The 27,092-nt window shown below is 52.4% G+C and overlaps 1 protein-coding gene across 3 annotated transcripts in view; it reads left to right on the top strand.

Moving 5' to 3' along the window:
* TMEM151B (transmembrane protein 151B) overlaps positions 1 to 27,092 on the top strand; it is a 483,665-nt gene that overhangs the window by 391,969 nt on the left and 64,604 nt on the right. Inside the window, exon 2 of one of the 3 annotated variants that reach the window (XM_078647292.1) lies at positions 21,834 to 21,990. The exons of 1 other annotated variant lie outside the window; for it this stretch is intronic. Coding sequence is in view for 1 of the 2 variants with exons in the window: in XM_078647291.1 (XP_078503417.1) it covers positions 11,607 to 11,696 (90 nt within the window). In the remaining variant the exon portion in view is untranslated. Of the gene's footprint in view, positions 1 to 11,378; positions 11,697 to 21,833; positions 21,991 to 27,092 lie in introns of those variants that run through there. One more of the 3 variants, XM_078647291.1, reaches the window with a different exon arrangement.

Raw genomic sequence — 27,092 nt, forward strand, 5'->3', positions numbered from 1 at the left:
TCAACAGGCTCTACACACCGGAGGTGGGGGCGTGGGCACCGGCAATGTGCCCCGACGGCCCCCCTGTCCCCTTTGGAGCTGCACTCACCGGTTCTCTTGCCGCCGGTCTTCTTTCTGGTGTGGCCCAGCGCGGGGTAGGCTCTCGCCTGGGCCGGGATTCAGTTACCGGTCTCCTCTTCACGGCAGCAGGCGGGGCTCCCCCTCGGTCCCGGGAGCCCCGAGAAAGCAGGCGCCGCTCTCTCTTCCTGGTTACACGTCAGGTCCCGGGCCAGCAGCCAATCAGAGCGCGGCCCGGGAATGACGTCAGAGGTGTCCCGCAGTACCGCCCCCGGCCTGCCTGACTTCCTGGTCGCGGGCCGGGCGGCGGCGATTCTCGAGCAGGCAAACGAGGGGTGGGCTCCCTCCAGGAATTAAATATTAGGCGAGGTGGGCTCTCGCCATGGCGGCCAGGTCCCTGTCGAGGTGGGCACTCGCCAGAGGACTTCCAGAATCGGCCAATCAAGCGGGCACACGCCGGGTGGGCACCGGCTGTAGCAGGCAAAGCGCTCCCAAGCGCTACAGCCCGAATAAAGCGCTGTTAGGCGCTAGAAGGAAAACGAAGCGCTTCCAGGCGCTAGGGAAATCAGAAAGCGCTCCCCAGCGCTAGAAGTAATAAAAAGATCCAGCAAAGTCCCTTCAGGGGGGGCAGGGGGCAAGGCTGGGCCCAGAGCCAGCACACTGGGTCTCCAGGCAGGGAGACACCCCAAGTGGCGGTCCTCTGGCCTAGCGACAGCAGCAGCAGCCCCCCTCAGGATCCTGGAACAAGAACAAGAACCATTTCAGTGGGGACACAGCCCCATTTTTATACAGTGCATTCCTTTGTTCAAGGGTGCAGAGTGGGGGCGGAACCAGTCGCAGCTGGTTCTTGAGTACTCTGTTTACCTCAACCACCCTCTCTATTCACTGGCAGGGCTTGGGTCATTAGACACACCACAGGGGGGCGGAGCCAGCATTGTGTGGGGAAAACCCAGCCCATCCAGGACACAGGTACACTCCTCCCACACATTACTCATGCAGATCTCCCACTCACCACCGGGCAGACCCATCCAGACTTCCTGGAGCCTGGCATGCCAGCCAGCTCCAGCCAATCACACGCCAGCACCCTCACAGCACACGTACAGCCATGTCTAGAAATGGCGCTTCTCTACTAGACACATACATGCTGCATACACCGTTGCGCAGCATTCACTCTCACGAGTTCACACATACCAGACTCAAGCCTGTACACCCCACGCATCAGGAACTACCAGGGACACATACATTCCCCATGCATTCCTATGGGCGGGCAGGCCTAGCTCAGCACATGCACTCAGAGTGCGCACGCACTTTCCACTGGGACACAGTGAAAGTGCGCAGAATCCCAAAAATCACCATTGCCAGGTCACCATTTCACGCAAAAAGTCTAGGGGTGAACCTGCCCTAAGGGCCAAAGTCCAACACTCACCATTGGACAGAGCACACACAGCCCTGCACAGACACAGCACACTCACAGATGGACAGAGCACACACAGCCCTGCACAGACACAGCACACTCACAGATGGACAGAGCACACACAGCCCAGCACAGACACAGCACACTCACAGATGGACAGAGCACACACAGCCCTGCACAGACACAGCACACTCACAGATGGACAGAGCACACACAGCCCTGCACAGACACAGTGCACTCACAGATGGACAGAGCACACACAGCCCAGCACAGACACAGCACACTCACAGATGGACAGAGCACACACAGCCCTGCACAGACACAGCACGCTCACAGATGGAGAGCACACACAGCCCTGCACAGACACAGCACACTCACAGATGGACAGAGCACACAGCCCTGCACAGACACAGCACACTCACAGATGGAGAGCACACAGTCCTGCACAGACACAGCACGCTCACAGATGGACAGAGCACACACAGCCCTGCAGACACCGCACACTCACAGATGGACAGAGCACACGCAGCCCTGCACAGACACAGCACACTCACAGATGGAGAGCACACACTGCCCTGCACAGACACCGCACACTCACAGATGGACAGAGCACACACAGCCCTGCACAGACACAGCACACTCACAGATGGAGAGTACACACAGCCCAGCACAGACACAGCACACTCACCAATGGACAGAGCACACACAGCCCTGCACAGACACAGCACACTCACCAATGGACAGAGCACACACAGCCCAGCACAGACACAGCACACTCACAGATGGACAGAGCACACACAGCCCTGCACAGACACAGCACGCTCACAGATGGACAGAGCACACACAGCCCTGCACAGACACAGCACGCTCACAGATGGACAGAGCACACACAGCCCTGCACAGACACAGCACAACCACAGATGGACAGAGCACACACAGCCCTGCACAGACACAGCACACTCACAGATGGACAGAGCACACACAGCCCAGCACAGACACAGCACACTCACAGATGGACAGAGCACACACAGCCCTGCACAGACACAGCACACTCACAGATGGAGAGCACACACTGCCCTGCACAGACACCGCACACTCACAGATGGACAGAGCACACACAGCCCTGCACAGACACAGCACACTCACAGATGGAGAGCACACACTGCCCTGCACAGACACCGCACACTCACAGATGGACAGAGCACACACAGCCCTGCACAGACACAGCACACTCACAGATGGAGAGTACACACAGCCCAGCACAGACACAGCACACTCACCAATGAACAGAGCACACACAGCCCTGCACAGACACAGCACTCTCACCAATGGACAGAGCACACACAGCCCAGCACAGACACAGCACACTCACAGATGGACAGAGCACACACAGCCCTGCACAGACACAGCACGCTCACAGATGGAGAGCACACAGCCCTGCACAGACACAGCACGCTCACAGATGGACAGAGCACACACAGCCCTGCACAGACACAGCACACTCACAGATGGACAGAGCACACACAGCCCTGCACAGACACAGCACACTCACAGATGGACAGAGCACACACAGCCCAGCACAGACACAGCACACTCACAGATGGACAGAGCACACACAGCCCTGCACAGACACAGCACACTCACAGATGGAGAGCACACACTGCCCTGCACAGACACCGCACACTCACAGATGGACAGAGCACACACAGCCCTGCACAGACACAGCACACTCACAGATCGACAGCACACACAGCCCAGCACAGACACAGCACACTCACAGATGGAGGGCACACAGCCCTGCACAGACACAGCACACTCACAGATGGACAGCACACACAGCCCTGCACAGGCACAGCCCACTCACAGATGGAGAGCACACAGCCCTGCACAGACACAGCACACTCACAGATGGAGAGCACACACAGCCCTGCACAGACACCGCACACTCACAGATGGACAGCACACACAGCCCTGCACAGGCACAGCCCACTCACAGATGGAGAGCACACAGCCCTGCACAGACACAGCACACTCACAGATGGAGAGCACACACAGCCCTGCACAGACACAGCACACTCACAGATGGAGAGTACACACAGCCCAGCACAGACACAGCACACTCACCATTGGACAGAGCACACACAGCCCTGCACAGACACAGCACACTCACAGATGGACAGAGCACACACAGCCCTGCACAGACACAGCACACTCACAGATGGACAGAGCACACACAGCCCAGCACAGACACAGCACCCTCACAGATGGACAGAGCACACACAGCCCTGCACAGACACAGCACACTCACAGATGGACAGAGCACACACAGCCCAGCACAGACACAGCACACTCACAGATGGACAGAGCACACACAGCTCTGCACAGACACAGCACACTCACAGATGGAGAGCACACACAGCCCTGCACAGACACAGCACACTCACCAATGGACAGCACACACAGCCCTGCACAGACACAGCACACTCACAGATGGAGAGCACACACAGCCCTGCACAGACACAGCACACTCACAGATGGACAGAGCACACACAGCCCTGCACAGACACAGCACACTCACAGATGGACAGAGCACACACAGCCCAGCACAGACACAGCACACTCACAGATGGACAGAGCACACACAGCCCTGCACAGACACAGCACACTCACAGATGGACAGAGCACACACAGCCCTGCACAGACACAGCACACTCACAGATGGAGAGCACACACTGCCCTGCACAGACACCGCACGCTCACAGATGGAGAGCACACACAGCCCAGCACAGACACAGCACACTCACAGATGGAGAGCACACAGCCCTGCACAGACACAGTACACTCACAGATGGACAGAGCACACACAGCCCTGCACAGACACAGCACACTCACAGATGGACAGAGCACACACAGCCCTGCACAGACACAGTGCACTCACAGATGGACAGAGCACACACAGCCCAGCACAGACACAGCACACTCACAGATGGACAGAGCACACACAGCCCTGCACAGACACAGCACGCTCACAGATGGAGAGCACACACAGCCCTGCACAGACACAGCACACTCACAGATGGACAGAGCACACAGCCCTGCACAGACACAGCACACTCACAGATGGAGAGCACACAGTCCTGCACAGACACAGCACGCTCACAGATGGACAGAGCACACACAGCCCTGCAGACACCGCACACTCACAGATGGACAGAGCACACGCAGCCCTGCACAGACACAGCACACTCACAGATGGAGAGCACACACTGCCCTGCACAGACACCGCACACTCACAGATGGACAGAGCACACACAGCCCTGCACAGACACAGCACACTCACAGATGGAGAGTACACACAGCCCAGCACAGACACAGCACACTCACCAATGGACAGAGCACACACAGCCCTGCACAGACACAGCACACTCACCAATGGACAGAGCACACACAGCCCAGCACAGACACAGCACACTCACAGATGGACAGAGCACACACAGCCCTGCACAGACACAGCACGCTCACAGATGGACAGAGCACACACAGCCCTGCACAGACACAGCACGCTCACAGATGGACAGAGCACACACAGCCCTGCACAGACACAGCACAACCACAGATGGACAGAGCACACACAGCCCTGCACAGACACAGCACACTCACAGATGGACAGAGCACACACAGCCCAGCACAGACACAGCACACTCACAGATGGACAGAGCACACACAGCCCTGCACAGACACAGCACACTCACAGATGGAGAGCACACACAGCCCTGCACAGACACAGCACACTCACCAATGGACAGCACACACAGCCCTGCACAGACACAGCACACTCACAGATGGAGAGCACACACAGCCCTGCACAGACACAGCACACTCACAGATGGACAGAGCACACACAGCCCTGCACAGACACAGCACACTCACAGATGGACAGAGCACACACAGCCCAGCACAGACACAGCACACTCACAGATGGACAGAGCACACACAGCCCTGCACAGACACAGCACACTCACAGATGGACAGAGCACACACAGCCCTGCACAGACACAGCACACTCACAGATGGAGAGCACACACTGCCCTGCACAGACACCGCACGCTCACAGATGGAGAGCACACACAGCCCAGCACAGACACAGCACACTCACAGATGGAGAGCACACAGCCCTGCACAGACACAGTACACTCACAGATGGACAGAGCACACACAGCCCTGCACAGACACAGCACACTCACAGATGGAGAGTACACACAGCCCAGCACAGACACAGCACACTCACCATTGGACAGAGCACACACAGCCCTGCACAGACACAGCACACTCACAGATGGAGAGCACACAGTCCTGCACAGACACAGCACGCTCACAGATGGACAGCACACACAGCCCTGCACAGACACAGCACGCTCACAGATGGACAGAGCACACACAGCCCTGCACAGACACAGCACGCTCACAGATGGACAGAGCACACACAGCCCTGCACAGACACAGCACGCTCACAGATGGAGAGCCCACACAGCCCTGCACAGACACAGCACCCTCGCAGACACACACAGGTCGCACTGCTGGTGCCTCCTCTGGGCTCTTGTTTGCCCCGGGGTGAGGGGGGGGGGGGGAGGGGCCTTCCTTCCAGAAGCCTCACAGCTCTTCGAGGCGCGCAGGGTCGGTGTGAAGATGTATGGAGGGTGTGAAAGAGGGTGTGTGTAGGGGGGGGCGTTTAACACATCCAGGCTGTGACAATGAGGCAGCACCAGCTTTAAGGTCACGCGTCTCTCCCCAGGAGGGGGGGGGGGGGGCATCCCTGCTCCTCCTCCTCTCTCCTTTCCTCCTCCTTTCCTCCTCCTTTCCTCCGCCTCCCTTCCTCGCTCCTCTCTCCTCCTCCCTCTTTCTCCTCCTCTCTCCTCTCTCCTTTCCTCCTCCTCCTCCTTCTCCTTTCCTCCGCCTCCTTCCTATCTCCTCTCTCCTCCTCCTCCCTCCTTTCCTCCTCCTCATTCTCCTTTCCTCCTCCTTCTCCTTTCCTCCGCCTCCCTCCTCTCTCCTCTTCCTCTCTCCTCCTCCTCTCTCCTCCTCCTCTCTCTCTCCTCCTCCTCTCTCTCTCCTCCTCCTCTCTCCTCTCCTACCCCTTCTCCTCTCTCCTTTCCTCCGCCTCCCTCCTCTCTCCTCCTCCTCTCTCCTACTCCTCTCTCTCTCCTCCTCCTCTCTCTCTCCTCCTCCTCTCTCCTCTCCTACCCCTTCTCCTCCTCCTTTCCTCCTCCTCCTCCCTCTCTCTCCTCCTCCTCCCTCTCTCTCCTCCTCCTCCCTCCTCTCCCTCCTCTCTCCTTTCCTCCTCCTTCTCCTTTCCTCCGCCTCCCTCCTCTCTCCTCTTCCTCTCTCCTTTCCTCCTCCTCCTCCTTTCCTCCTCCTCCTCCCTCTTCTCTCCTCCTCCTCCCTCCTCTCTCCTCCTCTCTCCTTTCCTCCTCCTTCTCCTTTCCTCCGCCTCCCCTCCTCTCTCCTCTTCCTCTCTCCTCCTCCTCTCTCCTCCCTCCTCTCTCTCCTCCTCCTCTCTCTCTCCTCCTCTCTCCTCTCTCCTTTCCTCCTCCTCCTCCTTTCCTCCTCCTCCTCCCTCCCTCTCCTCCTCCTCCCTCCTCTCTCCTCCTCCCTCTCTCTCCTCCTCCTCTCTCTCTCCTCCTCTCTCCTCTCTCCTTTCCTCCTCCTCCTCCTTCTCCTTTCCTCCGCCTCCCTCCTCCCTCCTCTCTCCTCTCTCCTCCTCCTCTCTCCTCTCTCCTCCTCCTCTCTCCTCTCTCCTCCTCCTCTCTCTCTCCTCCTCTCTCCTCCTCCTCTCTCCTCTCTCCTCCTCCTCCCTCCCTCTCCCTCTTCCTCTCTCCTCCTCCTCTCTCCTCCTCCTCTCTCTCCTCCTCCTCTCTCTCTCCTCCTCCTCTCTCTCCTCCTCCTCTCTCTCTCCTCCTCTCCCTCTCTCCTTTCCTCCTCCTCCTCCTTTCCTCCTCCTCCTCCCTCCCTCTCCTCCTCCTCCCTCCTCTCTCCTCCTCCTCTCTCTCTCCTCCTCCCTCTTTCTCCTCCTCTCTCCTCTCTCCTTTCCTCCTCCTCCTCCTTCTCCTTTCCTCCGCCTCCCTCCTCTCTCCTCTCTCCTCCTCCTCTCTCCTCTCTCCTCCTCTCTCCTCTCTCCTCCTCCTCCCTCCTCTCTCCTCTCTCTCTCCTCCTCTCTCCTCTCTCCTCCTCCTCTCTCCTCTCTCCTCCTCTCTCCTCTCTCCTCCTCCTCCCTCCTCTCTCCTCTCTCTCCTCCTCTCTCCTCTCTCCTTTCCTCCTCCTCCTCCTTTCCTCCTCCTCCTCCCTCCCTCTCCTCCTCCTCCCTCCTCTCTCCTCCTCCTCTCTCTCTCCTCCTCCTCTCTCTCTCCTCCTCTCTCCTCTCTCCTTTCCTCCTCCTCCTCCTTCTCCTTTCCTCCGCCTCCCTCCTCTCTCCTCTCTCCTCCTCCTCTCTCCTCTCTCCTCCTCTCTCCTCTCTCCTCCTCCTCCCTCCTCTCTCCTCTCTCTCTCCTCCTCTCTCCTCTCTCCTTTCCTCCTCCTCCTCCTCCTCCTTCTCCTTTCCTCCGCCTCCCTCCTCCCTCCTATCTCCTCTCTCCTTTCCTCCTCCTTTCCTCCGCCTCCCTTCCTCGCTCCTCGCTCCTCTCTCCTCTCTCCTCCTCCCTCTTTCTCCTTCCTATCTCCTCTCTCCTCCTCCTCCCTCTCTCTCCTCTCTCCTCCTCCTCTCTCTCTCCTCCTCTCTCCTCCCTCCTCTCTCCTCTCTCTCTCCTCCTCTCTCCTCTCTCCTTTCCTCCTCCTCCTCCTTCTCCTTTCCTCCGCCTCCCTCCTCTCTCCTCTCTCCTCTCTCCTCTTCTTCTCTCCTCCTCTCCTCCTCCTCTCTCCTCTCTCCTCTCCTACCCCTTCTCCTTTCCTCCGCCTCCCTTCCTCGCTCCTCTCTCCTCCTCTTTTCCTCCTCCCACTCTTTCCTCCGCCCCCCTCTCTCTCCTCCGCCCCCTCCTCTCTCCTCCTCTTCTGTCGGCTCCACCTGCCCCTCCTCCTCATCACAGACCTGCCCCTCCCCTCCCCACGGACCCCTGCTTTCCCTCCCTGTCGCACCTGCATTGCTCCCCCCTGGGGTTCCCCTTAACCCCTGCCCCCCCAGTGCCCCCTGCCTTGCCCGCTCCCTCCCGTCTCCCCTTTTCTCTCTCTTCGCCTCCGTTGCTTTCACCCCTTTTATTTCCCGCCTCCCCCTCTGCTGCTTCGCCTTTGTTTACAGCCGCCACCAGCTCCAGCAGCCTCGGGCCCCCGTGCACCTGGGAGCCTTGCTGCCACCTTCACCCCACACCCTGGGCAGCCCCAGAGACGCACCTGGGCGTACCCCGGACCGCAGCATCCCTGAGAGCAGCGCACAGCATCCGCCGACGGGCTGTGGGTACCATCGCCTTAGCAACCCCTGGCGGCATCTGCAGCATCCGACAGCATCCCCAGGCCCCAGCCTTCCGTGCGTGCCTCTGGAGCGCAGCATCCGTCAGGAGCCTCAGACATCAGCATCCTGTGGGTACCACTGGAGCGCAGCATCCCCCGGCATCATCCTGTGGGTACCACTGGAGCGCAGCATCCCCCGGCATCATCCTGTGGGTACCACTGGAGCGCAGCATCTGCCAGCATCTGTCAGGAGCCGCAGACACCAGCGACCTGTGGGTACCACTGGAGCGCAGCATCTGACATCAGCGACCTGTGGGTACCACTGGAGCGCAGCATCTGACATCAGCGACCTGTGGGTACCACTGGAGCGCAGCATCCCACAGACTCCGGCAGCAGCCTCGGCATCCTGTGGGTACCACTGAAGCGGAGCACCCCACAGACTCCGGCAGCAGCCTCAGAAATCAGCCTCCTGTGGGTACCACTGGAGCGCAGCATCTGCCAGCATAGCATCCTCCTGTGGGTACCAAAGGTGCGCAGCATCCCCCAGCCTCCGACAGAAGCCTCAGCATCCTGTGGGTACATCTGGAGCTCAGCACATCCGCAGCTGTCTGTCAGCATTACCCAGTATCCGGCAGCATCCCCAGTCACGTCTGAGGGTATCAGAGGAACTCAGCAGACCAGGCATCTTTCTGTCAGCTTCCTGAGCTCAGCCTGAACTGAGCATCCACCGCCTCGCCTCCACCAGCAACTTCAGCCCCTTCTCAACCATCTGTCAACCTTTCCACCCTTGCCCCTCATTCCAATACCCAGTCAGAAGCCACAGCCTCTCTCTGCCCCCGGCCCCCCCTGTCAGCGAGGTCAGCCTGATCTCCATTCCACAACGTCCAGTCAGCATGTCCGGCCCCCTTGGGAACCTGAGCCCCCTGTCAGCAACTCGAGCCTCTTCCCAAACCCCAGCACCTCCTGCCAGCATCTCCAACCTGCCTGCCTAGACTCCTTCGCCATCGCCTCACGTGACCTCCTGACCGGTTCCCAGCTTCCCATGACCTCCTGACAGGTTCTCAGCTTCCCATGACCTCCTGACAGGTTCTCAGCTTCCCATGACCTCCTGACAGGTTCCCAGCTTTCCATGACCTCCTGACCGGTTCCCAGCTTCCCATGACCTCCTGACCGGTTCCCAGCTTCCCGTGACCTCCTGACAGGTTCCCAGCTTCCCGTGACCTCCTGACAGGTTCTCAGCTTCCCATGACCTCCTGACAGGTTCTCAGCTTCCCATGACCTCCTGACAGGTTCTCAGCTTCCCATGACCTCCTGACCGGTTCCCAGCTTCCCGTGACCTCCTGACAGGTTCCCAGCTTCCCGTGACCTCCTGACAGGTTCTCAGCTTCCCATGACCTCCTGACAGGTTCTCAGCTTCCCATGACCTCCTGACAGGTTCCCAGCTTCCCACGACCCCCTGACAGGTTCTCAGCTTCCCATGACCTCCTGACAGGTTCTCAGCTTCCCGTGACCTCCTGACAGGTTCTCAGCTTCCCGTGACCTCCTGACAGGTTCTCAGCTTCCCATGACCTCCTGACAGGTTCTCAGCTTCCCATGACCTCCTGACAGGTTCTCAGCTTCCCATGACCTCCTGACAGGTTCTCAGCTTCCCATGACCTCCTGACAGGTTCTCAGCTTCCCATGACCTCCTGACAGGTTCCCAGCTTCCCACGACCCCCTGACAGGTTCTCAGCTTCCCGTGACCTCCTGACAGGTTCTCAGCTTCCCATGACCTCCTGACAGGTTCTCAGCTTCCCATGACCTCCTGACAGGTTCTCAGCTTCCCATGACCTCCTGACAGGTTCTCAGCTTCCCATGACCTCCTGACAGGTTCTCAGCTTCCCATGACCTCCTGACAGGTTCTCAGCTTCCCATGACCTCCTGACATGCTTCCTTGCATTCCTTGGCCTCATTTCATCCACACCTCTCTTGACCTCCTGGGAGACCCCCCTCCCAGCCTCTCTTGACCTCCTGAGAGCCCCCCCCACTAGCATCTTTGGACCTCCTGGGAGCCCCCCCCAGCCTCTCTTGACCTCCTGGGAGCCCCCCCCCCGCCTCTCTTGACCTCCAGAGAGCCCCCTAGACTCTCTTGACCTCCTGAGAGCCCCCCACTAGCCTCTCTTGACCTCCTAGGAGCCCCCCAGCCTTTCTTGACCTCCTGAGAGCCCCCGCCCGGCCTCTCGACCTCCTGAGAGCCCCCCTAGCCTCTCTTGACCTCCTGAGAGCCCCCCTAGCCTCTCTTGACCTCCTGAGACCCCCCACTAGCCTCTCTTGACCTCCTGAGAGCCCCTCCCCCCCTAGCCTCTCTTGACCTCCTGAGAGCCCCCCCCAGCCTCTCTTGACCTCCTGAAAGCCCCCCAGCCTCTCTTGACCTCCTGAGGGCCCCTTAGCCCCCCCTGGCCTCCTGTTATTTTAGCCCCCCAGCCTGACTTGCCCCGGTGTCAGCCTCTACCCTGCCTCCGCCTGCTGCCTCCGGGTCACCTGTGGCCCTCAGCCTCCCCAGGAGCCCTCTCCTCGACCCCTCCATCTCTGAGGGTCTTGGGCTCTGCCCCCCTCCCTTCCTGGTGGAGCTGGAGCCCCCCCTGCACCACCCGCCGGAGGATGCCCGGGGTCACCCGGATTTGGGGAGACGACGGTCCGGGGGGGCCTCTGCCCCGACGCCATGTCACCCCCGGCCTCGGCGGCCAGTGAGAGCAGCAGCGCCTCGGTGCCCCGGGGCGAGGAGGAGGAGGAGGAGAGCGTCCGGGAGGAGGTGAGTGAGGGCAAGGGAGGGGAAAAGGGGGGTGGGGGGCAGTGAGGTGAGGGACTCGGGGGCAGTGAGGTGAGGGACTCGGGGGCAGTGAGGTGAGGGACTCGGGGGCAGTGAGGTGAGTGAGGACTTGGGTTTCATCGGTGTTGAAGGCAGCAGAGAGGTCGAGCAGGATGAGGGCCGCTGTTTCTCCTCGGTCCAGGATGTTTTGATGTTGTCGGTGGCCGCGATGCTGTTTTGGTGGTGTGGCTCTTTCTGAATCCTGAGTGTGTGTTGTCTAGAAGATGGTGAAGTTCGAGGTGGGTTTCGAGTTGCTTGTTGATGGCCTTCTCAGTTGTGTTTGCTGGATAGAGGAGCAGGGAGACGGGTCAGAAGTTGCTCAGTTGATTTGGGGCAGCTTTGGGCTTCTTGAGGAGGTTGTTGATTTCTGCAAGTTTCCATTCATCCAGGACAGTGGCGGACATGATGGAGGTGTTAACGATGTGGGTCAGTGTGGTGCCGTTAGGTGATGTTCCTAGTTTGTAGAGGTGGTGGTGGCACGGGTCCATTGGGGCCCCTGAGTGGATGGTCCCCATGATTGCCATTGTGTCATTTCTGGTGAGGGCTGTCCATTGGGCCCAGGTGGCCGTCTTGGTTGGTGGTGGGTAGGTTAGCAATGAGTTCTTTGGGGTTGGGTTGGTGTGCGAAGTTGCTGTAGATGTTTGCGATTTTGCTGTGGAAGAAGTTGGATAGGTTGTTGCAGAGTTGTTCGTTGGCAGCAATGCTGTTGACAGTGGCTGAGGGCAAGATGAATTCCTTGATGACTGAGATCACGTTGCAACCGTTGGAGCTTCCTTCGATACGATCCACTAGTGTTTGTTATTTGGTGTGTATAATTTGCTGGTGATAGCGTCTGAGTGCAGCCTCGTAGGTCGTTCTTTCGGTGGTGGTGTGTCTGGCACTCCATTTCCTTTCTTGCTGTTACAGTGTTGTTTGGCGTCTCAGAGGTCTTCTGTGTACCACATCCACCCCTAAGGGGTGAGAGTATTTAAGAGCAGAGCCTGGGTGTGGTAAGAGGGTGAGGGAGGGGGTAGGGTGGGTGTGGAGATGAAAACGTAAACAGGGTTTAACTACAGGGAGAGGCAGTGCACTGTGTGGCGATGAATCCTTGAGTTGACTTCAGAGACAGATGGCATCTTAGAGTTAGATTTTTTTTTTATCAGTGAAGACGAAGGCTACGTTTATTATTGGGGCAAATACAGCACTGACATGATTCTACTGCAGGGGGCGCTGCATCTTGATATTCAGTTTACTGTGGGAAGATGAAACTTTGAGACTCAGTTTACAATTCGGGAGACTGCTTTATTACAATAGGAGATGACGCGTTGAAATGCTTTTTAAATCGTTTTTATTAGCATTTAACAAATTAACAAATCTTCCAGGCCCTAGAGCAAAGTTCCACAGTATGGCATAACATCAGGAGTTGAAGTGTCAATCAAGCATGCGTATTCTGATTTTACGTTGGCTATGCCTATGGGGAGCGACTTCGTGTGTAGAGTTCCACTGTGGTAGGTTGCTGATGTCAGGGCCTGGCAGTGGGTGTATCCGGGTCTGGTGGCTCAGTGGACTAGACAGAGATTCCAGCATTCGGTGCCTGAGGCTTGAGCCGGGCAGTTACATTTCTTTTAACTCCTTTGCTAGAGCTGTTTTAAAACTTTTGTACCTTGATTGCACTTCCCCCTGTGTCCTTTCCCCCCCTGCACCCAGCGCGCGGATTTAACGCGACGCTGATTGTCTTTTCCGATTTTGGGTCAAGACATTTTTAAAATTGAAAAAGTAACCCTGATCTTCTCTTTACTCACCACTAACCCTGGGCGAAGAACTACGCTCCGTTCGCGGAGCTTGCGGAGTTTCGGCAACTCCGCGTTCCGCGGAGAACGCGTAGCTGTCGATTACTCCGCGATCCGGTGCGTAGCGTAGTTCTCGCACGCTGAATAACATTATCGCGTGCGCGGCAATGGCTTACCTTGGTTCTGCGTTCGTTTTTTCCCGGTCGCGTTTGCCACCATGTAGGTTCGTGCGATATTTAGCGCGATCACGCACTTTTGTAGTGCGAACGAGAAGATGAGTTCCCGAACATGTCTTGCACAACCCGAACACGTTACTTGTGACCCGGAACAGGAAATAAGGGAACGCAAGCGGACGGGACAAACCTCTTGGGTAACTTAGCGCGCTAGCCATCCCGAGCATGCAGGCAGCGCCCCGAACACGCGCACCGCGCTCCCGAAGACAAAAAACGGCGCGCGAACGGGTCTAGCAAGCAACTACGCATGTCCGCGGAGCTACGCGTAGGTCGCGGAGTGCAAGTGCGTCTTTGCGTAGCTCCGCGGAGTGCGGCTCCGCGAACTACGCCCAGGGTTACTCACCACACCCAGCGCTACCTCCCTCCGAGGGTCCGGCCGATCTTGGGGCTGTTCGACCTGGGGTTAGGGCAGAGCTAGTGCGGCAGCCATCTTGGGCAGGGCTTCCTCCCTTGGGGCGAGAGGAAAGACTATAAAAATAGTAGAAGGACTCCAGGCGCGAGATTCCAGCATTCGGTGCCTGAGGCTTGAGCCGGGCAGTTACATTTCTTTTAACTCCTTTGCTAGAGCTGTTTTAAAACTTTTGTACCTTGATTGCACTTCCCCCTGTGTCCTTTCCCCCCCCTGCACCCAGCGCGCGGATTTAACGCGACGCTGATTGTCTTTTCCGATTTTGGGTCAAGAAATTTTTTACATTGAAAAAGTAACCCTGATCTTCTCTTTACTCACCACACCCAGCGCTACCTCCCTCAGAGGGTCCGGCCGATCTTGGGGCTGTTCGACCTGGGGTTAGGGCAGAGCTAGTGCGGCAGCCATCTTGGGCAGGGCTTCCTCCCTTGGGGCGAGAGGAAAGACTATAAAAATAGTAGAAGGACTCCAGGCGCGAGATTCCAGCATTCGGTGCCTGAGGCTTGAGCCGGGCAGTTACATTTCTTTTAACTCCTTTGCTAGAGCTGTTTTAAAACTTTTGTACCTTGATTGCACTTCCCCCTGTGTCCTTTCCCCCCCTGCACCCAGCGCGCGGATTTAACGCGACGCTGATTGTCTTTTCCGATTTTGGGTCAAGACATTTTTAAAATTGAAAAAAGTAACCCTGATCTTCTCTTTACTCACCACACCCAGAGCTACCTCCCTCAGAGGGTGCGGCCGATCTTGGGGCTGTTCGACCTGGGGTTAGGGCAGAGCTAGTGCGGCAGCCATCTTGGGCAGGGCTTCCTCCCTTGGGGCGAGAAGAAAGACTATAAAAATAAACGGCTATGACTCCGCGCAGCGGACGCGCTCAGCGGGCGCGCCGTCATCGCGCCGGAGTCAAGCCAGAGTCCTGCCCGTCTGCGCCCGTCCGTGCCAGGACGGGACCAGGGGCTACTCTATCTGCCCCTGACCACAGAACATACTCCCGCTCTGACTTACTGGCCTTACAGACCTCCTCCTGCACCTTGGCTCCAATCTTTAATTGCCAAGATACTCCTTTAAAATGTCGTGCTTGTGCCCTCACTCTTGATTCTATCCCGGCGGTCACAGACTCCCTGTCCTCTTCCTTCTGGACCACTACCCATGCCACAAATTGTGCCCCCTCTAATATGCCTACATCAATTTCTTCTATGGATTTTATCAGCATAAACTGCCGATCTCTGGCAAAACATAAAAGAGATATTTTTGATCTTCTCGATTCGGCAAATCCTGCTGCCATGTTTGTGACAGAAACATGGCTTAGCAATAGCTCTGGTCCTGACATTGCTATGGCTCGTCCTAATAACTACACCTATCTGGGGAGAAATCGTGTGCTCAAGGAGGGTGGAGGTATAGCGATAATTTTTAAAAGAGAGTTTTCTTGTAAATGGGAGGACTTAGATTTCCCAAATTGCGAGGCTGGCCTTTTTAAACTTTCTCTCACCCTGCATTATACTTTGACTGGAACCCTGATTTACCGCCCCCCGGGTTCGGCCAATACATGGGCTTCGTCCTTTCCCGAGCTCATTGCCCCTCTTATTCTACAAGCCACTAACTTTTTAGTAGTAGGTGACCTAAATATTCATTTTAATCTCACATCCTGTCCCATTAGTATGCGCTTACTCCAGGACTTAGCTGCCCTGGACCTTCACCTACACAACTCCGGCCCCACCCATAAAGCCGGTAATTTATTGGATCCCATAATCTCAAACCTTGACTGCATCACTCACCAATCCTCTTCTCCTGTCATTTGGTCTGACCACTTTATTGTCAACTTTTCTATTAGGTTACCAGCTCACAATAATTCCTCTAGCTCTCACCCTCATAAAGCTAGTAGGAATTGGAAACGTTTGGATATAAACAAACTAAATTTCTGCCTCGACAACTCCAAACCAACGTTTCCTATTATCTCTACCAAGGAGTTATCTGTGGTCAATTCCTGGCTAAATACAGCCTTAGATTCGTGTCTTCCCACCGAGAGGAATAAGTCACAGCTCCATCATCCACCAGCCCCTTGGTTTAATGACTCTTTGCGTCAGGAAAAATCCCGTTGCAAGAAACTGGAGCGCATATGGCGTTCTGACTATTGCACACTTAAGAAATCAAACTATAAGGCTGCCCTCCAGGCTTACCACTCGGCCTGTGACACTGCCAGAGCTAATCATGCAAACAGCACCATACTTAAGGCCCAAAATAGACCTAAGGCTCTGTTTAAATTAGTAAAAGATCTTTCTGGCATGTCCTCTGCACCAAAAGACCCTTCTTTGGATACTTCCAATGCAATGTTCTGGCTGAATTCTTTTTGGATAAAATCGACAAAATCTATGCTATCCTGGACGCCACTCCCAATGTTCCTACTATCCCTGAGCCCGTACTTCCTACCCCCTGCTGCACTGTTGCTGATGATGGTATTCATACTACCTCCCCAATTCATTCTTGGGAGTCGATATCTCTCCCGCTCCTCCGTAAATATTTACCTGAAATAAAATCGGGCTCACCTCTTGACCCTCTGCCCCCTCAAATAATGGGCACCTTGGACCCAGACCTGCTTCAGATCATTTTAGACATGCTGAATGCCTCACTGGAGGAGGCTACAGTCCCCAATGAATGGAAACACGCGATGGTGGTTCCATTGCTAAAGAAGGCCAATGCAGATTCTAATAACCCTTCTAACTTTCGTCCTATTTCTCTCCTTCCCTGTTATTCTAAAATTCTTGAAAAACATGTGAACTCTCTTATCACCTCTTATGTAGAATCTTCTCACCTCCTTCACTGCTCTCAGTCTGGGTTCAGGGCTGGCTTTTCCACGGAGACTACGCTTCTTGGTGTGTCTGAGACCATCAGGAAACAGGTGGACAATGGGGAGACTGTGGCACTCATCTTACTTGATTTGAGTGCCGCATTTGACACCGTCTCCCACTCCATCCTATTGTCCACCTTGCAATCCGTGGGGATTGATGGCACAGCCCTGGACTGGATTGCTAGTTTTCTCTCTAATCGCACTTTTCAAGTCTTTTCCTCTACTTCTGTTTCTTCTATCTATTCTTCCCCTCACGGTGTTCCCCAAGGGTCGATTCTTAGTCCCCTCTTCTTCAATCTTTGTGAGACCGCTTGCTTTCTTGGCAGAGCAAGCGGGTCTCACAATATATTCCTATGCTGACGACACTCAAATCGTCTACTCACTTTCTACCAAAAATCAATCGCCTACATCTTCCTTGGAGTCTGGCTTGGAACAGATCTCCAACTGGATGCAGAGACATAAACTAAAACTCAATGGGGACAAAACGGAGCTGCTCCTATTCGGTCCCAATACATCTTTGTGGGGCCCACAACATTGGCCACCACAGATGGGCCCGTTACCTACCCCTTCAGATTCAGCCCGTAATCTAGGGGTTCTGCTTGACAACCAGTTGTCACTGAAGCAACATGTTGTAAAGGTCTCTGCCACCTGTACCACCATCATCAGGTGGCTTAGAAAAATCACATGGATGCTTCCAGTGGATACCCCGAGAACCGTGGTCCAAGCCCTTGTCATCTCACGGATGGACTACGGGAACATACTACTTCTGGGCGCCTGTAAGGAGGTATTAAAGAAATTTCAGGTGGTCCAGAACATGGCTGTGCGCCTGATATGTAACTTACCTGCTAGGTCTTCGGCCTCTACCCATCTGCGCAAACTGCATTGGCTACGAATTGAGAGCCGTATCAAATTCAAAGCCCTCTGCATGATGCACCATATTAAAATGGATAAAGCCCCGAAATATCTATCTTCCTTGGTCCAGCAGTATGTTCCCTCCCGTACCTTAAGATCTTCTACTCAAAACAAGTTTCAAATTCCACGGGTCAAGCGAGCCAAAATGGGTGGACGCTCGTTCGCCTTACAGGCTCCTTCCTTATGGAACTCTATGCCCCAATTTTTGCGCTCGGAAGTCTGCTATATGACATTCCGTAAAGGTATCAAGACCTGGCTTTTTAACATGTAACTGCCATGCCCATGGTTTTTACACTGGCTCATCTTCCGTTTGCTCTACCGCCGGGAAACCTCCGGGTAGCTGCGCGCTCAATAAATGTAATTATAATAATAATAATAATAATAATGCGTCCACTTCAGAGGCCTGTGTTCGACCTCATGGTCACATGTTCAAATCCCGGCTGGTCCACTCAGCCTTTCATCCATCTGAGGTCGATAAAATGAGTACCATTGAGTTGGGTAACAATAAAACACCTGTTATTAAGCGGCAAGATACCTTCGGGTGAACATGCGCTTTACAAATACACATGTTATGTTATGTAATGTCTCAGACATCGTAAACGTGGGGGCCACAAAAGAAAGGGGGGACAAAGGGAGAGGGGTGGAGCATAGCAGCAAGCTAGTAGAGTGTCGTTTGCAGCAGGGCTATGAGGGAGGTTGATGTGCCTGTGTTCCAACGACGCTAGGGTGCCCCGGCGTGGGGGTGGACGGGTTCTCGAGGCTACCTAGAGGCATGTCCCCTCCCCCACCCAGTTGTCTAGAGCGGAAGATGACATCAGCCCACTGTGGGGTGATAGGTCTACGTTTGGGTTGCCAGACCTCCTCGGAGTGTAGTGCAGCCTCCTCTGCCACACCCCATTTATGCAGTACCCCCCTCCAGGCTTCAGTGGGCGGGGGAGTGGGGAACGCCAGTGTAGTGCGATGGTGCGTTTGGCCAGCACTAGTGCTTGGATGGTGAATCTCGACTGCACTTTATAATATTTTCGCCTAATTTAATTTTCAAAAAATCAGTTTATTGTAAATATAACAAGATATAACATTGTATAACAAAACATTGCAATCCAATATGAAATGTATCAATAATAGCATATAGGCAAGTATTCTTACAAGAAAATAAATAATTATTACTGGAAAAAAAAATAAAAAAAAGAGTATAAAAAGAGTGAGAACGGGATAAAACTCAAATAGCGCATTACTGGGGTAAAATTAGAATGAGATACATATATAGCATAATGGTCACAAAAAATCAAGGGGGTTGAGCAACCTCTTGAGCACTTGGTAACGGAACGTGAGATTTTTTAGCATTAGTATCAAGAAATTGTGTAATCGGAGACCACAAAAGTAATCTTTTATGTTTAAGAGATAAAGGATATACAAATGTCGTGTCAAGTCTGTGGTTGTGACAAACAGAATTACCACCAAGCTAAGTACAAGAGTTTAGAAGTATCCTTCCAGTTTTTTGTAATTTGCTAAAGGCAGTAGCCAATAATAGATCAACTATTTTCGTTTGTGAGTGTATTGTGTTCCAATTAGTCGAGAGGCTACATAGAAATAGGCAAAAGATAAAGGAAAGTTAGGGCCATATGTATCAAAAAGTCATTTTGCGATTCTCAAAGAGCGATTTTTTGCGAATCGCTATGTGAGTATCGCAAAATGCTATGTATGTAGGATTTGCAATTAATTTTGCGAATCCTACATATTCCTTAATTGCGAATTCCAAATTGCAATTAAGGAATACCTCTCCATTCATTCCTATGGGCCTACAGGCCCATAGGAATGACTGGGAAGACATTCTCAATTTGCGATTAGCAATTAGCGAATCACAAATTGAGAATGCAATTTCAAGGGTGAAGGTGTGTCAAAAGGACACCCTGTTGCACCCCTGAAATAAGCATGGGTGCACACGTGGCACACATACACGCCCTAAGGGCATGTATGTGCTTCACATTGCACTTTGAAAAATGCTAAAAAAGTGCATTTTTCAAGGAAATCGCAAATTACCACCAACTTGAAGTTGGTGGCAATTTGCGATTCCTTAAGGCCAAATTGCACTTTTTTGGTGCTTCTTACATTGCATTTAAGGATTTGCAAAATTTGCAATTCCTTAAATGCAATCGCAAAATAAGGAATCGCAAATTTTGCGATTCCTTATTTTGCCTAAATACATACCATTTGGCAAAATTGCATTCGCAAACGCCGAAATTCTGCGAATTTCGCCGTTTGCAAATGCAATTTTGCTTGATACATATGGCAAAAAGTACCAAAAATAGTGTTAATTTGGGACCATACAGATTTCCAAAATTCCATAACATGTGGACGTGAAAAAAGTAAGTGAGGGAGATCAGCTTGTGGAGATGAGCAAGACCAACATTTGTCCGGAATATCAGAATGTATTCTATGTAAGGAGACTGGGGTTAATAGTAGCCTATTCTAGATAAAGAAAAGTGTTTGTATAGCACTAGCTGCTCTAGAGGACTTCCTAAGCTTCACCCAAATCTTATCCCAGACCGAAATGGGCCAGTGTGCGTCTAATTCAGTTTCCCAAGAAAGCTAAATTTTTGTTTTGGCACTTGTTGCAAATGGAATTATTAAACAGGTGTGTAGGGTGGACGCCTTATGTGAATTACAGAGGATGCGCAACCAAGGGTGGTCTGGTAGGGGAGAAGGGGCAGACAAGGAGGTAAAATGTGAGTAAGAGCCTAATATAGCTGAGCGTAAAAGTAAAAATGTATGTACAAATGAGGTAGGCGGGTGAAAAAGGGAGGATGCCTTAGCAAAGGTGAGGAAAGTGTCATTCTCAAAAAATTGATGTACCCAATGTATACCTCTATCTCTCCAAGTTTTCCAATAAACAGGTTTGTTCTTAATGCATATGAAATTATTGTGCCATATGGTGGAGTTGAGAAATGTGACTAGATCATGTGGTTCACAGTGAAGGAGGTTGTTTAGAGTTTTACAAGAGTATTTTTTATTTTATTTTTTTTGCTCTTCAGCAGCTGGAGGTCACCGTGTACAATTACGCCGATGACCTCCAGCTCATCTTTGATCTGTCCTCTTCTTCCCTCTCTGTTTCTAACTTTCAGTCTTCTATGACATTTATCAGGGATTGGATGAACCACAACCATCTCAAATTGAACCCGGATAAAACCGAGTTGGTTCTCACCGGTGGTTCTTCCAGTCCCTGGAATTCTCTCTTTTGGCCCCCCATTCTTGGTCCCCCCCCCACCCCCTCAACTTCGGTCAAAACACTGGGTGTTAAAGTGAACAACCAGCTCACCCTTCATTCACAAATCAGTTCTGTAGTTTCCTCCTGCTTCCTCACTCTCCGCACCATCCGCACTGTCTCCCGTTTTTTTTCCCCTCAGGCACTCAAGCAGATCATGGCCGCACTGGTGATATCGCGGCTGGATTATGCCAATGCCCTTTACAACGGCATTCCGGCATACAGCATGAGGAGGCTCCAGATGGTCCAGAACCAGGCGGCCCGGCTGGTTTTTGGTCTTCCGTGATATCATCACTCTACACCGCTCCTTAGGGAGCTTCATTGGCTTCCCGTCAAGGAACGCTCCCTCTTCAAGACCGGCTGCATGGTCTTCCAGGCCCGCCAAGGCACTGCCCCGGCCTTTATTTCCTCGCTAATAAAAGAATATGTTCCCACCAGAGAGCTCCGCTCTTCCTCCAAATCTCTCCTCCAAATCCCACGTTTCAAACGGAAAAAATGGGGCGGAACCAACTTTTCTACCTTAGCCCCTACATTTTGGAACTCCCTTCCTGATCACCTTCGCTTTGCCACCCACTATCTCTCTTTTCGGAAAGATCTTAAAACGTTTCTTTTCAAACAGGCCTTCCCCGTGTAATCTTCCTTTTTTTTCTCGACAGGTTGACTTTGCCTCTGTTGCCGACTCCCATACTAGCGCCAAGAAACCGTACGGTGCACGCTGCGCTTTATAAATGTTTTAAATTAGAAATTTAAATTAGAAGAATTGGCGTACATAATGATTGTGGTTTCCACGTGAAGGATAAATATTCTTGTAAGGTAAGTGGGGAAAGGAAAGAACTTTCCAAGTCGGCCCAAAGAGGCGAGCCAGGAGAGGTTTCAGAAAGCCATTTGGAGATATGTCGTAATAAAAAGGCTTTAGGATATTTGGGAAAGTCGGAAAAGTGAACACCACCTTCAGATTGTGGACGCAATAACTTTAAAATGGACATTCTAGATTTTTTTATTCTGCCAAAGAAAAGAGATGAGAATGGAGTTAATTTTGTGAAACCATTTTGTTGAAATGGGTAGTGGAATATTTCAAATAAGAAAGAGGACTATAGGTGATAACATAATTTTAATGGTATCAAGACGACCCCACCATGACAGATACAGAGGATGCCATTTAGATGTGAGGGATTTGCGCTTTTCAATACATTTATTAAAATTAAGAGGAGATGATGTTTTAATAGAGGGAGTGCACCAATTCCAAGTGAAATTAGAGATAGAGAAAACTTCTTTAAAAGTATATTTAGTTAGGGGTAGGATTTCACACTTGTCATTATTTAATCTATAGCCCGAGACTGAGGAGTATGATTGAACTTCACTTAAAAAGGCCGGGAGAGAATCTTGAGGGTGCGAGAGAAACAATGCAATATCATCAGCATAAGCTGCCAATTTAATTTGTAAAGAGGTTGAGGTGAAACCCATAATAGAATGATTTTGCCTTATTTTGGATAAAGATTGTTCCAAGGCTAAATTAAAAAGAAAAGGGGAAAGAGGACAGCCTTGTCGTACACCTCTATGAAGAGGAAAGTAAGGGGAAAGCAGCAAAGATTGCAGCTTTAGGATTTGAATAGAGTAAGGAAATCAAGGAAATAATTTTCGGTCCAAAACTGAACCATTTTAGTGTCTGGAAAATAAAAGGCCATTGTACTCTATCAAAAGCCTTTTCAGCATCAAGGGCAATTGCAGCAAGGGGTTTTGAAAGGCTAGATGACTTGGAGATAATATAAAGAAACAGACGAGTGTTATCAGTAATAGAACGGCCCTTGACAAAGCCTGTTTGTTCCTTACCTAGGAGTTGAGGGAGAACAGATTCTAATCGAAGAGCTAATGCTTTAGAGAACATTTTGGTATCTATAATAACTAGAGAGATGGGTCGATAGTTTTTACAGTAACGTAAATCTTTACCTTCTTTAGGGATAAGACAGATTAGAGCTTCCAAAAAAGTGCCTGAAGAACTGCCAGATGCAAGAAAAGAGGAAAATAAAGAATATAGTTTAGGTATAATGATTTGAGCCAAATGCATAAAGAATTCAACAGTAAAGCCATCTTTTTTAAGGGTTTTAAGTGTGTTAAGCAAATCAGACTCTAGGAGTTCCAACTGTGTTGACGGGACTGAACTTTTTTGAATTGAAGATAGGAAAAGGGAAATGTCATCATCTGTGGGGGTTCGTTCAGGCGTATACAGTTGTTCATAAAATTTAACAAATTCTTGGAGAATATCAGTGTCTTTATATTTGGAAATGGTAGCATCTGTTGTAATAGATTCTATATGGAGCTTATTCTGTTTGGTCCTAAGATTAGCTAATAATTTACCAGATTTATTTTGTCCTCCATAAAATTTAACGCTGGTTTTCAAGAGAAATAAAGAGTTTGTATCTTTTGTTATATTGCATCTTAGTTTTAATCAGATCAGATAAGCATTGTTTTGAACTGGAAGTATAATAGGCGTGTTCTAATTTTTTTATCCTAGAGAGAAGTTCCAAGTTCGATACTCTAGCTCACTTTCGCTTATTAGAGGTATACCGAATGATAAAATCATGTGCAGAGGACTTGAATGCATCCCATATTGTATGAAATGGTAGGGTGTCATTGTCATTAAAGAGAAAACATTTGTTAAGGAAGGAAGTGAAAGAACTACCGGGTGGTAGAAAAACCAAGATGGCCACCGGGTGGGAGCTCCTGGTCAGAGCTCCGAGTGCGTGGGGTTCCAATTCTGGACTTAATCCCCGTTAGCACCCGCATCTTCGAGGACCCAACAAAGAGTAACTGGAGCAAGTAACTGGATGAAAGTAGTGATATTACCTGGTCTGGGGACGGCTGCTGCCCGGGCGTTGGACATCACACGAGCTGCCTAGCTGCCTCGAGATCGGCTGCTGAGAGGACGGCTACTGCTCTGGCGCTGGACCTTGGAGACGCTGAAGCTGGACGTTGGCGCTGGACATTGGAGGCGCTTAAGCTGGTCTCTGGAGGTGCTGGAGTCCGAGATCGCCCTGAGGTCGAAGGAAGGCGCCCGTTCTACACCGGACCACTCTGAAGAGCTGCGCACCGCAGGAGCCGCCTACATCAGGGAGCTCTCTTGGATCGGTGAGCCCTGTGCTGCCTGCGGGAGGGCGCCTGCCCGCAGAGGCTTGCCTGCTAACACCGGAGCGGCTCCACAGGAGTCACGGCGGAGATCAGCCCAGCTGCACCGGGACCAAGGTGGACCGAGCACCGAGCACCGGACCCATCCCCCCCCCCTTCTCTAAATTGGCAGATGCTGGCCGCTACAGGGGTACAACGGACAACAGGCGCAGCAGGGGAGCACCGCGGGACGAACACCGGACCCCGCCTCCACGCATGAGCTGAAACAACGGACCCCCCTCCACCCAGAAGCCGCCGATTGCAACGGACCCCCTCCCCCCACCCAGAAGCCGCCGTAGCCGCCGAAGCAACGGACGCCCCCCCCCCCCCCAGAAGCCACCGATTGCACACCGGGATGAGGACAGCACCCCCCTCCCCGCAGTAAAGGAACTCTCCCACCCGCCCCGCAGTAAAGGAACACCAACGGACTGGAGGGCTGAGAGGAGCAGCTGACGCCGGCATGGAAATAGTTTGCAGTCACTGGTGAGCACATTAGCGTGCAGCGGACACAGTCCTTAACTACAAGAGAAGGTATTTATGTACATTTTCTTTGGCTCTGAACTTTGCTGTTACTTGTACAAAATGGCGGGGGTCGAAAAAAAACAAGAACCTAAGGCCATAAATCACCTACTGTGCCCACGAGAGTCCATCGGGATGAGTCTCCCCCACAGAGGGAGAAACGAAACTTATCTCACTGCTCACAAGCATGGAAATAGAAAGAGGACTAAATGTCTGATCTCACTGTTCACAAAGCATGGAAATAAATAGTGGACTAATGTCTCTTCTCCCCATATGTGGTGGCCATTTTGACACAGTCTCCCCCCTCGGACCACCATCGTGGCTAATCATTCTTTTGCACCTTATGTATTAAGATCTGGTCTCCTCAGGCTATTTCTAATCGTATTTGGCACTGTCCCCGTAACCTCCTTTCCTTCACCTGTGACACAACGAACGCTACCTCACACCCAGCTTGGAACTAACTGGGCTTGCTTCAAACGGAACCTGGAACCTCTCCACTCTGCTCACAGGCAATAACAACAAATAAAGGAATAGCGTCTCCAGTCCCCCTACATGGCGGCCATTTAAGACTGACCTCTCTCTCTACTCAGCGGCCATCACGGACTAGTCATTGCCTTTTACCGCAGGCTCCAATTTTATTTTTAAGTATTTTATCTTATTGTCTTATTACTGGATCACGACACTTTATGCATTGCTTTCACACTGCCATCGTATATTCTAGTGTCATATTGTTATTGCTGCTATATATATGCACACTTATGGGACTTAGTAACTCATTAGTAGTTTAGCCCTATTCTAGCCTGTATTTTATTGTATTTTTATTGTAGTGCCATATTGTTATTACTGCAATATGTATGCACATTTAGGGGACTTAGTAACTATTTAGTAGTTTAGCTCTATTCTAGCCTGTATTTTATATGCGACTAGCTGCACATATCTCACCTCTATCCCCATCATTCACTGTCCGCTTCCACATTTACTTATTTTCTTATTGGGTTTTCATTGTAAGCTACGTCACGATATTGCACTGATTATTAAGACCTCATCCAACTCTCTCTGGTAGGCAAACTGCGCCCAGCCACTTTCTAAGCCTAGACTACATTGCTGCTACCATGTACACTCTGATATGTAACTAAGCCTCCACCTAATAGGCCTTACCTCGCATAGCTGGTCACACGGTGTAAGTTGACTGCTACCTTGTATATAGGATACATCTGATAAGATGCTCCCACGCACTGGCTGTTCGGGGATCACACTGACCTCCACCCCCTATATCTATGCTCACTCACAAGTGTCCTCCTTGGCCTTGTAACTAGCGGCTGACAGCGTGTACTATCGCCCTAGTTCAGACACCTAACACCACAGCCTCTCTAAAATGGAGCTCAACGGCAAGCACACTTTTAGAATTAACTACCCCTCCACCCCTCTCTCCAAAAATGCCACTAAACGTTTCAAACACAACTTCTTGAGGGCGCACCCGGAAACACCCTTTGCCGACACCTACTTCTCATCGGGCAATGGAGCCCTGAACACTGATTTCATCTTCCACACCTCACGCAGAGCCCAATGGAGAAAAACTTTCCTATCTCTACTCACAGTCTCCATCACCAAGAAAACAGCCCATGGCTCAACTCTCACCATCACACCTTCCCACCTCTTCCCTGGCAGGTCTACCATTACAATCTATAATACCGGGATTGTCCTGATCCAAGCCACGGACAAGAACCTGGAACTACTAGACAACCTGTTCCCCAAGTTCAAAGAGCACCTCTCCAAGCTGCGGACCCGAACCCAGAAGTCCGCCAGCACTATCCCCCCTGACCTCGCAGCCACCACCTACTACACCTCTACCCGCAGCACCCCAGTAAATGGCACACCTGCTGTTAACGCACGCCACTCCCCAAGGACAGTCACGAATATCCCCGCCGCACATACTAGTAGCCCCTCCAACACGACACTTCTTATCCCCACCTACACCCCCTCCATCCATCTCCCCTCGGACAGATCATCCCCCATCCACAACACTCCACCATTTGAACAAGCCATCGCCCAAAGTTTATCCACCCCCTCTCATCCCCCCCTCGACAGACACCTTTCCCTCCCCATCTCTCTCTCCACTCCCACCCACGTGTCTCTCACACCCGACACAACAACTCCCACCCACAACACGCCTACATCTGCACACACCATCACGCGGAGTTTATCCACCCAACAACCCCATCCCCCCCACGGCA

The sequence above is a fragment of the Lissotriton helveticus genome, chromosome 6 (assembly GCF_964261635.1).
Source record: "Lissotriton helveticus chromosome 6, aLisHel1.1, whole genome shotgun sequence".
NCBI classification, from domain to species: Eukaryota; Metazoa; Chordata; class Amphibia; order Caudata; family Salamandridae; genus Lissotriton; species Lissotriton helveticus.